Source organism: Octodon degus, unplaced genomic scaffold, assembly GCF_000260255.1.
Source record: "Octodon degus isolate 3935 unplaced genomic scaffold, OctDeg1.0 scaffold00146, whole genome shotgun sequence".
Classification (NCBI taxonomy): domain Eukaryota; kingdom Metazoa; phylum Chordata; class Mammalia; order Rodentia; family Octodontidae; genus Octodon; species Octodon degus.
The window spans coordinates 869,058-891,839 of record NW_004524722.1 but is presented as its reverse complement, the minus strand read 5'-3'; the positions used below and the strand labels follow the sequence as shown (position 1 = coordinate 891,839).

General features: G+C 37.5%; 1 protein-coding gene across 5 annotated transcripts in view; it reads right to left on the bottom strand.

Annotated features, from left to right (window-relative positions):
• The window catches only part of C2cd3 (C2 calcium dependent domain containing 3), a 128,650-nt gene that overhangs the window by 90,968 nt on the left and 14,900 nt on the right, over positions 1-22,782 (bottom strand). For all 5 annotated transcript variants that reach the window (XM_023702113.1, XM_023702115.1, XM_023702116.1 and 2 more), the window contains exons 4-7: positions 16,426-16,649; positions 14,903-15,150; positions 4,954-5,083; positions 4,334-4,444 (exon numbers count right to left, since the gene is read on the bottom strand). In XM_023702113.1, the coding sequence (XP_023557881.1) occupies positions 4,334-4,444; positions 4,954-5,083; positions 14,903-15,150; positions 16,426-16,649 (713 nt within the window). The remainder of the gene's footprint in view (positions 1-4,333; positions 4,445-4,953; positions 5,084-14,902; positions 15,151-16,425; positions 16,650-22,782) is intronic.

Genomic DNA, 22,782 nt, shown 5'->3' with positions numbered 1-22,782 from the left:
CCAGACACCCCCACAATAAGTGACAATCAGTGAAGTAGACACATTACATTTATTTAGTATTTATATATATTTTAAGGTTTTAGAAACCCTTCCCACACCCTTATAAACCTTTCCCACACTTTTAAAAACACTTCTAATGTTCTTAACCATTTTTTAAACTTCTAAACCTATGTAGTTTTAATAACATATATATATTGTATGGTACTGCAAAATCCTGCAATAACACAAAAATCCATGATAAATAATTTAGATTAATAGTTTTTGAAAACCTGTGAAACAGTGAGTCTACGAAAGTCAAACTGTGAAGTAGAGAGGGACTACTGTATACTTCTACTCATTCTACCCATCTTACCATCAGAATATCATCATTAATTGTATACAGATGTTCCCCTAAAGCTTCATTGTTCATAGATGGGCCTTTTCAGAGGTGGATAAGTTTAAGGTATAACTCTGGGATCAAGGGTATATGGTACTATATCAGTTCACTAATTGGTTCAGCATAGTTCTGGGTGTGGATAATGGGAAGGCCCACCCTAGGTGCAGTGGAGCCCAGATGGAATTTAAAGGAAGGCATGTTATGCTGCTGTTGCTTTCCATTTGTTTTACCATGAACATTTCTCCTCTGCCATGCCCTCTGCCCTGGAGGCCAGCAGACAATGGACTTAAACCTCAAAAAACTAAAATAAACTTTTTTTCCTTTAACTTGTGGCTGTCAGATATTGTGTCTCAGCAACAAGACAGTAACTAAGAGCTAGAGAAAACATTCCTAAAATTCATTTGGAACCAAAAGAGACCTAGAATAGCAAAGGCAATCCTTGCAACAAAAGTAAGGAAGCAGGTATCACAATCCCTCATTTAATATTATACAACAAAGCTACTGTGATAAAACCAGCATGGTATTGGCAAAATAAACAGATCTGAGGATCAATGGAACAGGCTGGAAGATGCAGACACAACCACAAACACAAACACACTCAGCCACCTTATCTTTGATAAAAGGGCCAAACATATTCACTGGAAGAAACAGAGCCTCTTTAATAAATGGTGCTGGAAAAACTGGCTTTCCACATGCTGAAGACTAAATCTAGACCCATGTCTATTACTCCACACTAAACTAGTTAAAATGGATCAAGAATGTTATGGTTTGTGTATAGGTATTCCCCAAGACCCCCAAAGCCTTATGCAGTCATGGGGCGGCTTCTGGAGTTTGTGATTCATTATTGTGGGTATGGATGCTGCACCTGCTGTCTGAGCTGCTGCCACTCCCTTTGCTCTCTGCTCTTTGCCACTGCCATGAAGGTTGCTTTCTGCTATGTGCTGCTCTGCCTTCGAGCCAGCTGAGTATGGACTGAATTCTCTACTATCTGTGAGCTAAACAAACCTTTCTCTCCTTCATTTTGGGTGTTGGGTATTTTGTCCTAGTAATGAGACAAGAGTAACTAAGACAAAGGATTTAAATATTAAAACAGAAACACTAAATCTAATGGAAGAGAAAATATGTAGAAGTCTTAAAGACATTGGTGTTGGCAGAGACTTCATGAGCAAAATCCAGACTGCACGGAAAATAATACAAAGAATGAACAAATGTGTTCTCACCTTACTAAAAAGCTTTTGCACAGCAAAAGAAATCACCAACAGAGTGAAAAGACAACTCACAGAATGAGAAACCATTATAGCCAGTTATTCCTTATACAAAGGAATTCTATCTAGAGCACACAAAGAATTGAAAAAATCAGAGCCCCTTAATTCAAAAACTCAATTCAGAAATGGGTATCTGAGATGAATATACACTTCTTAGATGAAGAAATACAAATTGCAAATAAATATATGAAAAAAATGCAACATCATTGGTTATCCAAGAGACATAAATTAAAACAATACTAAGATTCCATCTTACTCCAGAAAGAATGGCTATCATCAAGAAATCAACCAATAATAAATTGGGCAAAAAGAAATCCTTCTCCACTGTTAGTGGGAGTGTAGACTGGTGCAACCACTGTGCAAATCAGTGTGGTGATTCCTCAATAAACTAGGATTAGTGGCCTCATTCCACCCAGCTATTCCTCTTCTAGGTATCTTCCCAGAAGAATTTAAAACATCATACCACAGTAATATATATGCTCCTATGTTTATAGCAGCACAATTTGTAATAGCTAGACTTTGAAAACAATGTAAATGTCGATCAACAGAGGAATGTATAAAGAGATGTGCCTTCTTAATATAACAGAATACTAGTCAGCTATAAAGGATAAACTTGAGACTTTTATAAGTAAATGGATGCAACCTGAGATAATACTCATAAGTGAAATAAATCAGACTCACATGAGTAAACATTGTATAATCCCACTAATGTGATAAGCTGAACAATTAACAGGACCCAAAATCTACAATAGATATTGTGAGTTGGGAAGAAACTGTTCAAAAGAAAAGAGAAATTGTGATGGAGGAAAGGGAAAAGGAAGGAAGGGAAAAGAAAAATTATATCTATATTACATAATGAGATATATTAAATTATATGTGAAATATATATATATATTTCCAAGAGATATAAATTTATATCTCTTAGCTATATATATATATATATATATATATATATCTAAGATAGAAATACTGCAGTTTCTCAGTTTCTCTTAGTTCATTTTAAAGAAAGGCTTATGATAATATTGTTTGGACAATATCTCAATGCTTATATCTTATACCCTGAGTTAACTATTCTGAAGATAACAATATGTAATATATTAATTATTATTACTCTATTATCTTGTTCTGAAATTTTCAAAAAAAGAAAGACACATTCCAAGTGATTATGTAGTCTTGCCACTTTTCTAAACTTCAACCAAATTAAACTAAGCTTAGTTTGTGTTTGTTTTTTGGTACCAGGAATTGAATTCAGGGCCTCACGCTTGCTAGGCAGGTGCTGTGCCACTCAGCTACATCCCCAACCTCTAAGTTTAGTTTCTGAAAAATACTTTTTCTCACACCTCAATAACTCTGCAACAATAAAAACAAATATTGCCTTTAACCAGTATGCCTTACTACCTTCCCAAGATAGGTACAGCATCTTTCATAGAGAAAACAAATAGATGAGGTGGTTTGAGGAGATATATTAGTAATAATAGTAACAGTTTCTAATAACCAAACCAGTGTGTGTCAAGCATGGTGTTGGCTGCTTTATATGTATCATTTCTATTTCTCACAATTTTGCAGTTACCAGTATTTCTAATTTTATTGGTGCCTCTGACAGTGAGATACCTGCTTAAAAATTATACCAGCATAAGCCACAGACCTCAAACTTCAACTTGAGTATGTCTGAAATTTATGCTATTTTCATTACCCTATGCTATCAGTGGTGGTGGGCAAGAGTTAGGAGATAGGAAGGGAAAGTCTCCTGCAGACACTTCTGTAAGTGAAGCCAAGAAAAAAAAGGATAAAGACTGAGTAATAGTTGAAAGAACAATAAAAGGGACTTGGTTAGTGTAAGGAAGTTTTGCTCTAAGAAAATGAATCTAACAATGTACTCAATGAATTGGAGAAAGGATTTTTTTAAAATTTATTTTTTATTGAAAAATAAATATGAATGAGACAGTTTCACAGCTGATTAACAGGACAGTTTTGATAGTCAATACACTGTACATTGTTATCTTCTTAGTGGTTATCCATGATACAAGAAGCAGACAGGATATTCTGACCAAGCACTGTTAGTACACCTCTTTCTTCTCATTGAGTTAAGCGAAAGTAGCTGTAAATTTATCCTATTTTGTATATATAAATACAAAATGATCTTTCCCTTTTATCTTTTTTTAAAAAATTTTTATTTATTTATTTATTTTGTCCTGTCAGAGGTGAATATTCTATTGGCATCTAAATACTATAAGTGTTTGGATTCAACTAAACAATCTAACACTAACAGTCTATAATATTAGTGGGTTATCCTCAGAAGTTATTGACTTGAGCCTTTTACAGCTCATCGTATTAATATGGATTTACTTTATATACCTCATTTTTATACTTTTCTACTGGATGGTTAAGACCAAGATATAGCAAGACCTATATATCCAGAAATGTAACTTTTGTATCTGATAAGGTCAGCCAAGTACTCTTAGGATTTATCCTGGAGCCCTGTACCACCTTTTTTACTGGAGAAAGGATTAAAAAGGGGGGAAAAAAAGGTAGTAAGCTGGTTAAGAGCACTTACCTGGAGCTGGAGGTGTAGCTCAGTGGTAAAGTGCTTGCCTAGCATGTGCAAGGCTCAGTTTGATGCTCAGCCCCCCCAAGGGGGGGAGAGAGAGAGAGAGAGAGAGAGAGAGAGAGAGAGAGAGAGAGAGAGACTTACCTGCCTAATAGCAGCTGTATAGCTCTGGTATCCGTTTTTGTATCATACTTCCTACATGGATGCTCAGTTGGAGAGAAGACCTGATCTTCAATGTGATCTTTAAGTTGTTTCCTAGAAAACAAGACTCTGATTCTAAGGTGTGGAAAAATACTTCTCCTTGAGTAGCTAACAGATGGGAAAAATCTGAGTCATAATTAACTCAGTCATAATTAACTTTTGAGCTAAGCAAAAATAGATGGGGCTGGTCTGACGCAGAAAATTTAACATACTTTAGATTTAACTGCCTTAACTATATATAAAACTTGACACTTTGCAAGTCTCTTTCCTATACCAGAATCACATTTCATTTCTGTAAAGTAGAGAAAAATATCCCCACCATCTTATGTACAAGCATTCCAATTTAGAGACACTGAAGAATTAACTCATATACATATTTAGCAAGTATCAGTGTTAGGACTAGATTTTGAGCATCTCAAACTCCTAGTTTAGGCTTTCCCACTACGCTAAGAATTACTTGCTGAGCATTTCTAAGAATATGCAGTTCATAACTTGACAGAAAACACAGGTTTAACAAGTATTAAGAAAAGAACTCTTTGGGTTCAAGTCTATCTGTAACTTACTGTGTTGATGTAAGAGAATCTTCCTTCACAGGAGAATGAACTTTGTCCAGCAACACGCTAATGTCAGGGCTTGATTTCATTGCAGAAATCACCATGGCATTACGCAGTTTATTGCCTTGTTCTAACAGAGCTGAAGAGACCAATACAGAAAAAAAAATCTCAAGTCCAGTAGAAATATTTGCAACATGCAATGTTTACTTTTATCATAGGACTTGCCACAAGGTAATGGCTTCTGTGTCTGCCTTCCTCACCAGGTTGGGGTTTCCTTAGCAATATTCACTTGGCCATAGACATCTGCTGAGTTTCTATTTGTGCCATTTTCGATGCTAACACTATCAGTGATGAAATCTCTATTCTAGAGACTGAGCTTCCTTGGAAGTTGTTATATCCCCATGCATTCAACTATTCCAACTGGTATTTGTACATAATATATTGTAGCACCTATAATTTATTTACATATCCAGCTAACTTTTTTTTTTTTTTTTGTATTTTAGGGAAGGGTCTATAGGGTGTTCAGGGTCTCACTACTAGGTCAGACATGTAGTGATCAGCCTGCTTACAGCCTCCCAAGAGCTGGGATTACAGATGTGTGCCCAGCACAGCAGGCCTGGGGTTCGAACCCCCAGCCCCTGTTTCTGCTTGCAAGCACTTTAATCCACTGAGCTATTTGGCCAGCCCTTAGAATTCTTATTGTATAAGAGTTTCAACGTCATTCTTAACCAAGAAACATGTCAATATCAGCTAAATCTTTAGAAGCCATAGTGATAACTATAAGTATTCCAAGTTTACACATTTATGAAGGGAAGAATGGAAAAAAACCCTTCCATACTCATCCAATATTATACAGAAGGGTAATGGAAAAGATGAGATAAAACTCAAGGCTCCAGACTTTCTGATAAGTAAAACTTAACCTATTCTTCAAGTTATAGCAACAATAGCAGGTAACATTTACTGAACCCTTATCATGGGGCAGGTAGTATCCTAAGTACTTTGCAAGTATTAATTTACTTAATCTTCCCAACCTATAGTATTTCATTTTCTGGATTAAAAATTGAGGCAGAGGGGCTGGGGAGATGGCTCAGTAGAATAAGCGCTTGCCTGGCAAGCACAAGGGGCTGAGTTCAATCCCCGGCTCCGCAAAAAAAAAAAAAAAAAAAAAAAAAAAAAAAAAAAATTGAGGCAGAGAAGATAAGTAAGAAGATAAGTAGCCCAGGTTATAAATATGATACATGTACAGTATTTCCCCCATTATCTGATTTCATATTGTACAATTTCAGTCAAAAATATTCAATGAAAAATTTCAGAATAAACAATTCACAAACTTTAAATTGTGTGCTGTTCAGAGTAGTATGCTGTCCCATCCTGGATGTAAATCATCTCTTTGTCTGGCATTATCCATGTTGTATATTCCACCTGCCTGTCTACCACGTACCGCAGTAGCTATTTCAGTTATAAGTTCTCATGTTACTTTATCACAGTGCCTGTGTTCAAGTAACTCTGTTTTTTGTTGTTTTTTTTTTTTTAAAACAGGGTTTTACTATGCAGTTCAAAACTGGCCTTGAGTTCACTTTGTAGCCCAGGGAGGCCCTGAAGTGGAGCAATCCTCCTGCTTCAGCCACCCCAGCACTAGGGTTACAAGTGTATGCCACCACACCTGGCAACTTTTATTGAGTAATGGCCCAAAGCACAAGATTAGTGATGCTAGCAATTTTATGATAGTATATAATTATTCTATTTTATTATTGGTTATTATTATTAAACTTGATCATGAACACATACATAAAGGAAAAAATATAGTATTATAGAACTCAGTATTCTCTAGTTTCAAGCATCTAGCAGGGGCCTTGGGATGTATTCCTTGGTCATAAAAGGGGGGTCCTATATAAAGGGAATGAGTTTATATTCTGTTTTTAGCCATTGCATTTTCTATAATCTCTATTTTAGTTTTTATGCTTTTGTTCCTCTAGTACTGAGGACTGTACTTGGAGCTTCCACTCTGAGCTATACCACAAATCTATCTGTCTATCAATCTATCAATTAATCAATCTATTTATTTATTTTTTTGAGACGGGGTCTTGCTATGTAGCTCAGGTTGGTTTTCAACTCACTATGTATCCCAGGCTGGCCTTCAACTTGCAGGGATCCTCCCACTTCAGCCTCCAGAGTGCAGGGCTCACAGGAGTGTGACACCACACCTAACCATAGCCCTTTTTTAACTGTGTATTTTCATTCATGGTCTCACTAAGTCCCTAAGTTCCCTAGGTTGGGTTCAAACTTGTGCCTAGTAGGGCTTCTTTTAAAAGCTGTACATCAATAGTATCATCCCAAGGAACATGTAAAGTATTATTTTCTTCAGACTCCACAGCTGCTTAAATGGTGAGACCAGCAACAGAGTATTTACCTCCTAAAGTTTTATAACTTTTGGAAATGAAGTATGGTGGTTAGGTCAAGAAACAAATTGAAAACCCACCAAAGGGTGCCAAATGAATCCATAAACATCTAATATTTTGGTACCATATAGAGAGAAATGTAGCTTAAAAACCATTCAGAATCTTAAATATCGCAAGTTCAATGTATGTTGTGAAAAAAGGCAGGTAAATGAAACAAAATAATGATCATCATCCATTGTGGTAGATGGAATTCTAAGATGGTTCCCCTAGTCAAGCCAGTGGTATGCACTTGTAATCCTATCACTCTGGGAGGTGTAGGCAGGAGGATTACAAGTTTGAGCCTATCTGGAGTAATTTAAGAGATTTAGTAAGATCCTATCTCAAAAAATGTAAAAGCCTGGGGATGTAGCTCAATGTGAAGGCCCTGGGTTCAATCCCCAGTACTGAAAAACAAGAGCAAAAAAAAAAAAAAAAAAAAAAAAAAAAAAAAAAAAAAAAAAAAAAAAATTCAGATGGTGTCCTTAAGATATCCAGCCCCTGGTATATACATACTTTTTCTAGTGATTTAAACATTCATCTAAATATTATTCAAAGAGATTGTGAAGATGTAATTAAGTATCCAAATTAGTCAATTTTAAGATAGGGAGACTAAAGTACTCATGGTACAGCACTTGCTTAGCATGTGCAAGAGCCTGAGTTTAACACCCTCTCCTGGAATGGGGGTAGACTTATTTTGCGAGGTCAGACTTAATTACAAGAACTTTTAAAACCAGTTTTCTCTGGCTTACTGAAGGATATGAAGTTAGAGATTTGAAGCCAGAGAAGGATATCACTACTGGTTTGAAGAAGGTGGGGACATAAATGTGCGTGGCTTGTAGGAGCTGAAAGTGAGGCTAACAGTCAGCAATGGAAGGGAATTTGAGTGCTATTACTTTGAGGAACCGAAAATTTGAAAGTGAATTTTTTTCCAGAAATTTCCGATCAAAACAACTTGGCTGACACCTTGATTTTAATCTTGTGATATTCTAATCATAAAACCCAATCATGCCATGTATTTCTAACCTACAGAACTCAGAGAAAATAAATGAGTACTATTTTAAGTGCTAAATTTGTGATAACTTGTTACATAGCCATAGAAAACTAATGTGTCCACTAATGTCACTAGCCAGATTCTTTTTTTTTGTTTTTTTCTTTTGTATTTAGGACAGGGTCTACAGGGTCTCACTATGTAGATTGGACTTGTAGTGATTTTCCTGTTTTTAGCCTCTTAAGCACTGGGATTACAGATGCCCACCACCATGCCCAGTCTCAATCACTGTCTCAGTGCAACCCGCGGGATCGAACCTGGCCGCTGCGCTCTGCCACTTTAGTCCACTGAGCTATCAGGCTGGCCCTACTAGCCAGATTCTTAACATTTTGATATCTTAAAGTTTTTATCTAGGCATACAGATACTTGCATATACATTTTTTTTTGTAAAAATGACAAATTGTACAGTTTTTTAACTAAATATGTTCTCTGAGTAAATAATGGCTACATAGTATAATATTAAGAATTCATTGTATCTTTTTTTATTAAAAGGAAAAATACTTTCTTTGGATTTATCTGGAAAATGATTGGCTTATTTATTCATTGAGAAAGGGTGGGGAAAACATGGTTTTCTAGAGTTAGAAATTTGACCAGAATCTGTTTTCTAACTAAAGAAGCTTAGTATACAACAGGAAATCTTTTTCCTTTTGGCTTCTAGTTGATACTTATTTGATAGAGCTTAAGATTCTTTAATGAAGTGGGTTGACTAAACATTATGAATAAAGAAGTTAATGACAAGCACTTATCAATAATAGACTTACTGGGTTTTAGGGTCACGCAGGAAAGATTTTTCTTCTGATACCCAAACTATTCCTAAAGAGGTAATAATGGCCTTGGTATTTTATTATGTAACTACATCCAATTATTAACAGTTCCTTAAAGCAGAATATCTCCCCTGTGCTCTCAGAGCTCTTAGTCCATTTGTTGGCCTTTTAGTGGTTTCACTGTTAAAAGAGCTATCATTTAGAAAAGCTTCTGTACAGACTAAGCTGACAAGAACAACATCTTCTTTTGGATTTCCAAGGAGAAACTCATACCCTACGCTAGAACCACCAACTCTAATCACTTTCTACATACCCCAAAAAGGCACTCAACTAAGTTCAGGACATATATTTCCCTTATTTCCTATGTACCAGAGGCACATGTAAGTTTCTGATTTTTCTTCCCCCTTTATGCTACTTATTCTAAAGTCCAGGTCTGAGAAGCAGAAAGTATAGTTGGTCTGTCATAAATACTAACTGACTGACTGAGCTCTGTATGTTAGTATAATGATGACCAGGAGATAATTTGGTTTATGTATTTATTGTGTCCTTCCCCAGATCTCAGCTTTTTAGTGCTTGCTACTGAAACACCCCATTTAATCTTAGCCCCCCAGAATCTTATGGGTGAACGGGACCTTTAAAGGTTATATCTGAATTCTCCTTAATGACTGAACCCACAAGTGCCCAAACTTTTGTCTTGCCTGGGTTGCACTATGTTGGGCCACATGTAAAACATATGATAGAGTTAATGTACACGAGTAAATACTAGATTGAATACTATTATTGTTAATCACTGCTTTACTTGCTGTTACGGTTTAGATCCAGAATGTCCTCCCAAATTCTCATGTGCATAGGGGCGGAAATTTTCAGTGTGATGGGATGAATCAGTGGAATCATCCATTTCTGAGTACTGCAGCTGACTGTGCTGTCAGGAGGCCTGACTGTGGGACACCAGGGCTGTGACATGGAAAGGTATGTGTCCCTTCCTGGCTCCTCCATCTGCTTCCTGACATCTGAGGCACATAGGGTTCCTTTGCTGTGCTCCTCTGTCATGCCATTTCTGCTCTAGAACCAGCCAACTGACTATGGACTAAAATTTCTGAAACTGTAAGCCCAAATAAACCTTCTTCTTTAAGTTCTAGGTGTTGAGCATTTTATCCCAGCGATTAAAATAATGACTAAATCACTTCCCAAGTTGCAAAAGTGCTCCAAGCATAAGATATATGTGGGCTTCAATTTCACCAAAAGTATAGTGGGCACAGGAGGCAGAGTTCTGCACTGTGCCCTTCCCCATGATCCATTTTGTTGTTGCCTACACAGTCCAGGCTCCAGGACCATGCAATTGATTCATAGAAAATATTGCAAAAAATAATATAATAATGTTAAAAGTTTATGCTTTTGTGGTGCTGCACTGCTAGCTATCAGGTCCCCATGCATTCTGTGGGCTACAGGATGGGTATACCTGATTTTCCCTGAAGTTTACAAAGCTACTGGCATGTAACTGCTCACACTGGCACAGGTTGCAGAATCTTTTGAAGTGGTCCTCTCCCATTATTGCACAGACTATTAACTCAGAGCCACTATCTGTGCTTTGTTTTTAGGGTATGAGCCATCAAAGTGAGCACCTGTGCCTCATTTTTAAGTTCTCTGAACCTGCCACTGTTATGGAAGAAACTGCATGTTTGCAGCCTAGGGGTTGTTCCAGGCATATTTGGCTTGGCTTGAACTGCTGACCAGCAAAATTAACTTAAAAAAAAGCAGCCAGGTCTAGGTTCAACAAGTAGAATGAACCACAAAACTTTACCTCTTAGAGTCTAAGACAATAATGAACAGACATGAAGTGGCTACCTCTTTTGATAGGTCACAAGTTCCCTAACTCGGCCCATGGCTTCATTTTAAAATGAAGATGATAACCCTACTTTACATGTTTGTTTTTATTTTGGCACTGGGGATTGAACTCAGGACCTTGTGCTTGCCAGGCAGGCATTTATGCCACTGAGCTATCTCCTTAGCCCCTTCACATGATTTTTAAGATTCTGTATATAAAGCATGCAGTTCCTTTTACCAGCCTAACTAGTCTCCTTAGAAGTATCTCATCCCCTGCCATGACGGCCCAACCCCCGGGATGCACTGAGACAGCGACTGAGACTGAACATGGGGCGTGTGCCTGGAATTCCACTATTTGGGAGGCTGAAAACAGGAGAGTCATTACGAGTCAGATTTACATAGTGAGACCCTGCAGACCCTGTACCAAATACATAAAAAAAAAAAAAAAAAAAAAGAAGAAGAAGAAGAAGTATCTCATCCCCATCACCTGATGCATGGGTTTGAACTCATGGCTTTACACATGGCAGACAAACACTGTACCACTGAACTATATACTCTAGCCCTTGTCTTGTTTAGACCTTTAATGCTGCCTTCTTTTTCTTTCTCCCCATTTCAAATTTCTTTTTTGATTATTCTAAATAATAACCACACTTTGTGCTGAACAATGGAATATAAAAGAATCAGATGTACAACAATTTTAGACATGTATTTGGGAAAAAGTTTACAAAATGTACAAAACTTTACAGAAATAGATAGCAAACACTTAAATATTAGGAGATCAGTACTTATTAATTTAATGGAAGGAGTTAGACATCAACACCTCTTTTCCATTTTATGGGCCAGGAAGATGGCTCAGTAGAATAAGCACTTCCCTGGCAAGTGCAAGGGCCTGAGTTCAATTCCCGGTTCCACAAAAAAAAAAAAAAAAAAGTCTGTGGGTCCATTTCATAAGAGATTTCAGCTATTGGGGCGGGGAGGATAGGTGGATTGAACAAAAAAAAAGTCAAAGAAACATCAAATCAAAAGTTTCGTTTTCATTCTGATGTTAAGCTTATGATGCATAATCACTCTGAAACTAAGGTGGTAAGCACCCACCTCCTGACTCATTTGATGCAGGATTTAGGGACATGGACACAGAGAGACTCCCAAATAGGCCCAGGCTGTCCATACAGCCCACTCCCATGCCAACAAAATCGGTATCCAGCTATAAAGGATTTAAATTCATTTTCAAAGTGGTGTGGGATCTGGGGAATAGGACACAGCAAGAGGCAAGAAAATTTATCAGTGCTAAAACCTGACTGGAAGAAAAAGATATCTAAGCCCAAAGGTTTGTCCTGAAAACAAAGTGGGGCTGATGGATCAGAAGAGAAATAAAAAAGAACTTTACCCACTTACTGGTTCTTAGGGGTCACCTGGGTCCAATCCTCACCCCACCTCTTTTCTTCCCAACTAGCCATTCAATCATAGGACCTAAAATATTTAGATTTAGTACTAAATATTAGGGTTTAGAATGCCCATGGGTGTTGAGGCACCCATGGATCACAAGGGGTCACTAGAGTGCAGGACACTGATCCCCTCCCCCTGCTACAAGTAGCCTCTATGGTTTTGTCAGCATTCTATTTAAGTACTGCTGTTTCCCCTTAGGAAACAAATTGGGAATGAACCCAAATTTGGTTTAATGCTCTACAACAACCACCTTAAAAATCCTAATCTGTGAAGAAGATGGCTGTGTGAATTATGTAGCTGGTTCTGAGTACTGAGCAAGAAAAAGGGAAAACACGAGAAGAAACAACATTCAAGGGTCAAACAGAACTTCAGAGTAATATAGCAGAGGGCAGTACTAGACTAATGCTGCTTTTTTAATGAGGCCTTCCTTTGTTAACCTCTGTAGAATTAACATCATTCCTTTGCTTTTTTGTTTCATTTTCTTTCTTTTTTTTTTGATTTAGTACAGGATCTACAGGGTCTCACTATGTAGATCCTACTCGTAGTGATTCTCCTGTTTTCAGCCTCCCAAGAGCTGGGATTACAGGTGCGCCCCACTATGCCCAGTCTCAATTACTGTCTCAGTGTGTGGGAGGGGGGGGGGTAGGGCTGAACAGCATGCCAGGGATTGAACCCCTGACACTGCGTTCTGCCTAAACAGGAGCTTTAGTCCTCTGAGCTATCTGGCTGGCCCTTTGTTTCATTTTCTCCAAGGCCATTATCACCACTTACTACTACATATTATTTACCTATTTTATCATTTGTCTTCCTACCAAGAAATAGGGGAGGACTTTGTATTTGTTTTAAATCTGAACAGCTGTACCCCTGACATACAGGAAAGTGGTAGACACTTGGTAGATGTTAAATAACCACTTACTGAGCAAACCAGTATCTTTCCATAAGTGTGTGGTCTTTAAGGAAGTGTCTTTTTATTTCTATTTGGCCAACATAGAATTTAATTCCCAGATTTAAGATCAGCCATTAAGACAAGTTGCTGTGCACTCAATTTTTCTATTAGGACTAACAACTTTGAAAATGCGAAATGAATTTAGTAGTACTCTCGTTATAATGGGTATAACTAAATTCTTATGCTAAGATAAAAATCTGGTCTTCATAATCCTTGAATTACCTGAGGAAAAATAAGGACCTGTTTTCTTCTATGATAAAAACTTTACCCTTATGTCCAGGTTTCCTTGAACTATCCCTGCCCCCAAATCTGCAATTGGAAGAACTTCATTTATTTTAGTTTTGTGCTGCTAGGGCATTGAACCCAGGACATAGTGCCTGCTAGGCAAACATTCTACTACTGAGTTATACTTTGACTCTTAGAATTCAATTTAGAGGGCCAGGGACAGAGCTCAGCAGCCTGGCAAATGCAAGATCCTGATTTGATTCCCAGTACAAAAAAAAAAAAAAAAAAGCTAATTTGGAAGTTACTTGGTTGGTTTACATGGATAGAAGTGGAGAATCTTGTGTTAAATGAACTAAGTCAGGTGCTGACAGGCAAATAACACATCTTTTCACTTATATGCCGAAGGTTAAAAAGTCCATCTCAAAGAAGTAGAGAATCGATAGTGGTTGCCACAGCTTATGAAAAATATGAGGGAGATTGTGAAGGGGAGGGGAGAGAGAGTGGGTACAGGGATTTAGTTGGATGGGAAAAAGAATTGCTCAGTTCTACAGCAGTGGTGGTGAACTACAGCACGTGTGCTGCTGCACGCACACAGAGTCCTATGTGTTGGCACGCAAGCCAGAAGTATAAGCTGTTTTTTTCCAAACTAAAACTTCAGTATTCAGGTTTAATTGTAGTATTGGCATTTTGTAATAAGTGGGTTTTGGATTGCAGTTTGGTCTTTAAAGGGTTTACCCTCACTGTTCGATAGTGTCAAGATAAGCATGGTTGACAGCAATTAAATGAACACTTCAACACAGCCGGTAGAGGGGATTTTGAATCTTCTTAATACAAAGACATGATAGCTGTCTGGGGTGGAGCTGGGGGTATGGCTCAGCGGCACAGTACAACATCCTGGGTTTGATTTTGGGTACCACAAAAAAAAAAAAAAAATGTCTGGGGTGATAGATATACCAATTACCCTGATTTAATCATTATCTAGTATATATATATATATATATATATATATATATATGCTGAAATTTGCATCCTGTAAGTATATATAATTACTGTGTATCAATTAAAAGTAAATTTAAAAAACAAAAAGAAGTTTTTTGGTGTTACACATGGCTGTCATTAAATGAGAAGGTCTAGACCACAGTAAGGCTTCTCACTTTTATTTGGCTTTCTTGTTCAAACAGAAGTTTTGGCTCTTTTCATAGACTGGCTAACAAGCATGACAGTCCCATCAATATAGCTTAGTCTCAGTTCATAAAAATATACATACCTGAAAGAAGGTCTTTGGTAGGACAGTTGTTTGAAGAAAGAACACATGAGTTATTGTGACTTTTGGCAGCTGTCCTAATTTGAGGCTGATATTCAGTACTGTTGGGAAGGGATATCTGCTTCTGTGGCGCTTTGGCTTTTATAGTTATAGATTCTAAACTCTGTCCAGAATTAAGATGGTGCTGTAGCCCAAAGAAAGAATCCTTTATTGTATCAGAGTTCTCTGCAAAGCACAAGTGGTCCTTCCCCCTGTTTTTTAAAAATGAAAACGTCAGCAGTGTATAATCCACGATGGTAACATTCTGCTTTGTCAGAGACAGGAGGCGATCAGTGCTTGGACTTCGAAAGAGACTGCTTATTTGTAGTGTGACTATGTAAATCTGATTTTCATTTCCTAAATTGAAGGAATTGATGTTCTACCTACATTTGTAGACTTGTACCTTAAATAAAACAACAAAATAGAGTTCAATGCAAAAAGGCTGGGGGAGGGGTCAGCACAAAGCCAATGATTCATAGATAATTACATAAAAACAAAATCTAATCATTTTATCCCATTGTTTCACAAAACAATACTCTTGCTCTCTTTTCCATATGGACATCTGTTATGGCTCATAGTGTCTATGATTTTGGTGGTACTGGAGACTGAACCTAGGGCGTTCACAGTATGGTACATCCTCAGTTGTTTTTATTTTGAAGACAGGATCTCACTAAGTCAACAAAGTTGCCCAGACTGGGCTCAAACTTGCAATCCTCCTGCCTCAGCTTCCAAGAGCTGGGATTGCATATGTGTACCTCCATGTACAGCAATAGTATCTGTAAATTATTTAGTCATATGTACTTCTTTTTAAAAAATGTATTTAGTACAGGGTCTACAGGGTCTCACTACACAGATCAGACTCGTAGTGACCCTCCTGTTTTTAGCCTCCCAAGCACTGGGATTACAGGCATGTGCCACCATGTCCAGTCTTAATTGCTGTCTCAGCACAACCTGGGGGTGGGGCTGGCACGGCACACTGGGGATCGAAGCCTGGTCCCTGTGCCTGCCTAAGCAGGCACTTTAGTCTGCTGAGTTGTCAGGCCAGCCCTATATTTACTTCTATAATGGCTTTTCCATTATAACTGTATTCATAAAGACAGATGAGTATATCCTAACAACAGAAATTGGGTTGTGTGTATTTTGGTGCTGGAGGTGCTAAACATGTGCTCTATTGCTAGGTTACACCCATCCCCAGCCCCATCCCCAGGAATTGTGTCTTATTTTATTCATTTTATTTTTTAAAATTTTTATTCATTTTAATGAGAAAAAAAGATAAAATAGCGATGAAACAGTTTTAAAACAAGTGTCTTATTAATTTCCATATCCAGTATCTGGTATTGAACTAGGACCATAGTGAGTGCTTACATTTATCTGCTGAGTATATTTTTCTCTCCATTTAGTTTATCACTTAACCACAAATGAAAGACAGAAATCATGAGTATAAAGGAAGTTAGCTGACAGACTGACTAGTATTAGAAGGTAATTACCTTGGTGTGCTGGATCTACTACTGGTGGTGGCTATTTCTTTTCCATCAATTTTGACAGTGGGTATCCCATGAGACCTTGATGGAATCAGAAACTGGGTACTGCTGGATTCTGTATTCTTTCTGTATCCCTGCTCAGATAAATAGACATTTTGTGTCTTGTCTGTGTGAGGAAGAGGACTATAGCTGTTGTAAGTTTCTGACAGAGGCTCCAGGGCAAGTGAGACCTGAAAGAAACATATATTAGAAATTTACAGGGCTGGAGAGATGGCTTAGTAGAATAATTGCTTCCCTGGCAAGCGTGAGGGCCTGAGTTCAATCCCCGGTTCTGCCAAAAATAAAAAAAGAAAGAAATTTTCTTCAGCATCAACTAATTTTAATTCCCTTGTTGATATAAAGTAACAGTCTCCATTCCTTATAAAATTAAGGCTAACTTTCTACCTCAGAAATTGCATCTCAGTATGCTCTCCGCCTTCATATCTGTCCTAGACAGACAAGTTACTTAAAATTCTTTAAATGTGCCTATTTCATTGTTCTGTACATATAACTTACTCCAGCATTAATTATTTACACCTAGGTAGAGATGTTATGCTCATTATTTTCTTCATGTTGCTACTTATTCTCTATCCAGCACTATAACTACCAATTATTGAATACTACCAGTCAGGAACTATGCTGAATTATTACAGTCTTATTGGAAAAATATATTACAATAATTTGAAGCTTAAAAAAGGCAGGGGCTTATAAAGGATATTTACAACTTTTATTTATCATCTTGATTTGATTATAAATTCCTTGAAGGCATGAATCATGTTTACTTTTCTTTGTTTTTTCAAACAAGGTCTCACTATGTAGTTCAGGTTGACCTTGAGTTCATGAGGTAGTCCAGGTTTGCCGCAAATGCATGGCTATCCTACTGCCTCAGCCTCCTGAGTGCTGGGGTTACAGGTGTGTACCACTATGCCCAGTTCCTTTTCGTTTTTCTATAGAATGATTAGTACCACATGCATGACACTCAAACCTAATATGCCTACTGGTCTGATGAACAGAATAACAGCATTCTTACTGCATTCTTACCGTTAGTTGCTTGAGATAAATAAGTCTCTAGTTCTATGTTGGAGATTAGGCAGGGAAAGGAGGAACACCAAGATGAAAGAACAGGTTTCTGCTGGGCAAGGTGGCAAGTCCTAGTCTCAAAAGATTATTCTACTATTTCATTTCTATGAGTTTAAATATACTATTGAGAAGCTTTTCAGTCCTCTGAAAAGCCCAATGGAGAAAAGCCTAACAGAGGAAGAAAAAAGAACCTAAAGTAAAACATAGAGATGAATTTGAAGAGAATACTCCTAGACAAAAAGAATAGCAGCGTTGAATTCCAATGATAAAGCCGAAGACAGCCAAAAAATGATGAATGGCCTAACACACACACACACACACACACACACATTGCAGTTAGATGTTTTCAGCTATCTCTGGGAAGATCAATGGAGAATATTTTGTAGAGAAACTGTCAAAGCATAAACTCAATAAAATATCCTCACCAGGAGAATTTTGAGCAGGTACCAGGAAATAGAAAATATTTCTGATCTATTCATTATCCAAACTTTCCTACAAAAACAAATGATAGGGATGAATGCAATGGATATGCCAGGATCACTGTAATTTTATCACTTAAAATACTGACTGCTCCAATGCAAAGGTAAGGAACTGCTCCACTGTCATTCAGTGCTTGCCAAAGACTGCCACTGGGATCGAGGAATTAAGGCCACATTCCTTATCTTAATAATAATCTGCTGAGTGGTCACTAAATTTTGCTTTAGCCCTAAGCAGATCTGAACCAATAAAAAAACCAACTTATAAGACTTCCACCACTGGCCAGTTCAAAATGCGTCAGAGAAAACATGTACCTTTTCTATCCAGCTTTCAATCAAAACTTAGGGTTTGCACCTACCTGTTCTGTTTAGTTAGACAAATAGATATTGATATTAGCTCTGTTGCAGGCTGTAATCTGACTGAGAGAAGAGATGACTAAAACATGAACTCTGATCAAGGATTATGTGATCTTAGGGCCAGTGAGATGGCTCAGTGGATAAGCACCTGCTTAGGCAAGCACAGGGACCGAGGTTCAATCCCTGGCTACACATGCCCTGCTAGCCCTGCCCCTGGGCGCACGCCTGTAATCTCATTGCTGGAGAGGCTGAGACAGGAGGATCACTGCGAGGGTGAACTCCATAGCAAGAACCTGCATCAAGGATTATGCGATCTTATAGAGGAACTTGGAAAAAAACTGTTTTAATATAAAATGCTGAGTGCTAAGACAAACATGGGTACTAGGTGTGATGGAAACACAAAGGGACAGTGTGAGCTTGAGGGCAAGTTGGTGGGGGTAGTGCCAGGGATGGTTTTCATGAGTGGAACACACATCTGAGTGAAGAATCTTAAATATGAATAAGCCAGATAAAGCTGAGTAAAATAATACAGTGCGGATAAAATAATACAGGCAGAGGGAAGAGTATTAGTCTAACTTCAGAGGTATAAAAGAGAATATTGTCCATTGGTGCCAAATCACTTGGACCTCTACTCCTAAGCCCTGTTTTCTATAACTCAATAACATTCCTCACCAGGACAGTATATTCAATGTACTCCTGCATTCACAGGTCTTCAGATCTTCATTCCTGTCCTCCTCGATCATGCTATTCCCAAATCGTGGTTCACCATTATATATATTTGAATTTTACAGATCTTTTCTTTCTCTTCTTTTCCCTCCTTTTATTTTTCTTTTGGTGATGGTGGGGCGCTGGGATCAAATCCTATGATCTCATGTGTTCAACAATGAGTTAGACAGGTTTTTTGGTTATGCCTACTACCTTAAAACTTCAATTGGGCATTTCTTTCTTAAAATGTCCCCATTTCCCTAGAGTCTTCAATGATGTCCAAGACTCACTTGCCCAGGGACAAAGCAAGGGACTCTGACTTATTTCTAGCGTTACCTTTAGGCCATCATTCTATCACCTAAATAGAGCCTCCTTCTTCTGAAGCCCACATCATCCCATGTACCGTAAATATACCCCATGCTTCTCCCATGCATAAAAGAGCAACCTGCAGGGTGCTCACCAGTCTCCTAACAGTGACTCAAGTTTCTCTTTAGCACTAAGTTGCTTAGTTTTCTAGTGTGCTTATAACATCTGTCACTATCAGAGACAGTAAATTATGTCTAATTCTCAGACATGCTTGCCAACAAAGTTTTTAAAACTTAAATTACTTAATAATGCTTTAAAAATATGTCTTAAAAATTTGCGTATCTGGCTCCTCTTAAAAAAAAAAGAAACACAAAATTTAACAATTCTGGGTTTCCATGTTCATGTGGAAAAAAATTAGATGGAACAGATTATAGCTATAGGTCTATTCAGGTTACCTATTTTCTCTTGAATCAAGTTTTAGTAGTTTTTGCATAACTGGCCCATTTTACCTAAGTTGTCCAACTTATATGTGTAGAGTTGTTCATGATATTCCTTTAGTGTTTGTGGTTTCTGTAAGAACAATGAAGAGGAAAAATGGAATCTTTCTTTCTTTCTTTCTTTCTTTCTTTCTTTCTTTCTTTCTTTCTTTCTTTTTTTTCTTTTTTTTTTTTGCCATACCGGGCATCAAACTCAGGACCTTGTGCTTGCTAGGCAGGCACCTAAGCTGCTGAGTTATCTCCCCAGCCCTGGAATATTTCTTCTCTCCATGGAAGAAGGAACAAGTATTAAAACTTATGGAATGGAATGGTACATTTATAAAAATGTTTATTTTATTGTAAGAAAATAAAAATTTCAAAAAATAGCTCCAGCTGTAACAGTAAATGGCTCATTTCCACACACTAGGGCATAGTAGTGATTCTGTCACTGAAGTGCATATCCTAAGAAGTGGGACAAATCTTTTTTTTTTTTTTTTTTTTTTGTGGAAGGGATGAGTCCTAGTGGTTAAATATGCAAAGTATGACTGTATTTAAAAAAATGCCATTATGAATCAAAATATCATAAGAACTGTGATCAGTATGTGGAAAAGATTGGGATAAAAATTGAATAAAAAGAAAGGTACTCTCATTACAGTTACTTTCTCATTCCAGGGACAAATACCCAATAGTCACAAGTAAAAGGAGCAAAAGTTTATTTAGCTCACAGTTCATAGAGATTCCAGTCCACTGTTGGCTGGCTTCAAGGCAAGGCAGTATAGTACAGGAGAAACAGTTCATGGCATGCAGGGAGGAGGCATGAAGCAGCCAGCCCTCCTCTTTCTCTTATTATTTCATCCAGGCTGCAAGCCTATTAGCGTCACCCATACCCAGAACCATGATAAACCAATGAGTGAATTAATTCAGTCATCACACACCCATGATCAAGTCATTCCTCAATAGATCCACCTATGAGTCCAGGAGGCTTCAGGGGAGAATGAAATTTAAAGAGGGCTTAACACATTCATAATGGGGCCATAATGCTGCAGGTTGGTTCTAATTTGAATTTGATCATTCTTACCAACCTGAACCACATGCATTTGTCCCATTGGGGAGCTTGCCCTGCTTCACAGGGGTCTTTGACTATAATAATCCAAAGAAAGGCACTGATTTAGCAGACTAGATGTCATCATATTACAGGTTTAGGAAAACAGTAAAATGGTATAAAAATTATAATACAGCTAATTTGTGGTACAGCTGTTGTAAATGCATATTATATACACTTGGGATGACTAGTATTAATATTTACATTTGGTCAGTAATTATTCAGATTCATGCAACTAACTAGATTTGGTCCATTTATAGCCTTTTTATTAATTTTGTTAGTAGAAAGACTGATAAAAGTGATTAGATCCACTTGTACCACTAGTGGTACAAGCTGCCAATGGAACAGTCACACATGTACCACCAGGGATTTAAGCCAGCAGGAACATGCTAATGCCAATAAAATAAGCGGTATTACTTATTACTGATATCCAGTAATACAATAAGATTAAAAAGCTAGAAAAAAAATTGAAGCCTTTTATGGATGGTAAAATTTTTAAAAGAATGCCTACTGAACTGGGCATGGTGGTGCATGCCTAATCCCAGCACTGAGGCATCAGAGGAAGGAGAATGGAGGACCGGTATGAGGTGGCAACATTTGGCAAAGACACAGAAGTATAAACTTACGATTTACCCTAAAAAGCTAAAAGCCAAACAACACATATATTATAATTAAAATATGAATTTAATTCCTCTTCAGTGTTATCCTTGATAAACTGGATAAGCACTCATGGTGGTCTGTCGTAACTACATGGTTATTAGGTAGCTACATGTAATGTTCAACATTTTTCAGCCTGAATTTCAGTTAAAAAGTCTTATGATTAACGCTGTCAAAAGTGAAGTCTCAGCCTCAGAACATCCACAGAGACTAGTAATGTAGGACTATTTCAACTGACCTTAGCATATATAAATAATCTGATTACTTATCTACAAGGGCACTCACAAGCAGCTATGTACTATGTAATGCATTTTACTTTTTCTCAATGATTTTTTTTTTTTTTTTTTTTTTTTTGCAGTACCAGGGATCAAACTCAGGACCTTGTGCTTGCCAGGCAGGTACTTATTCCACTGAGCTATCTCCCCAATCCTTCAATTTTATCTTAGGAAAAATTATTTGGCAAAGAATGATCTGAATTACCTTTCTGCATTTTTCTATGCTCGAACGGGATTTTAGCAATGAGAATAATAGCATGAAATACTTTCCTAAAATTGTAGAACTAAAGACCGATTTCCTTAAAAGATTTCATTTTTAAAGTTTATCAAGCCCAACACTCTTCACTTACATTTCTCAATTTACACTTAAAATGTAACATATGGAGATTAAATGAAGTACAGTATAACAGGATTAAATGATGTTTGAAATCTTAGATTATACAGATATGCAAGTGGGGTCTAGACGGGTGAAGGACCACAAGGACAGTGACCTCATCAAGGAACCCGATGATATATGTGATCTTCATCAGCTGAATAGCTTGCTATTAGGAGACAGGACTCTAAATGGAGGATGTAGTGCCTCTAAAAGATGTATCTTGACCTTGGCCCCTTCCTCTCTGTCTCTTCCCTTCTTTATCTGTCTACCATGGTTTATAAGATCAGCGGTTTTCCTATGGCACGCCCTTCTATCATGATGTTTCTGTCTTATGACCAGCTGATCATGGACTGAGACCTTTGAAACCTTTCCTCCTTTAAGTGATGTATGTCAAGTACTTTTCCTCAGTAATGAAAAGATAACCAGTATATCTATTAAATATAAAATACCTGGTATTGATAACTAGGACAGAAATAAAAAATATCAAGTTTCTAGTAAAATCAAAGGAATGAAT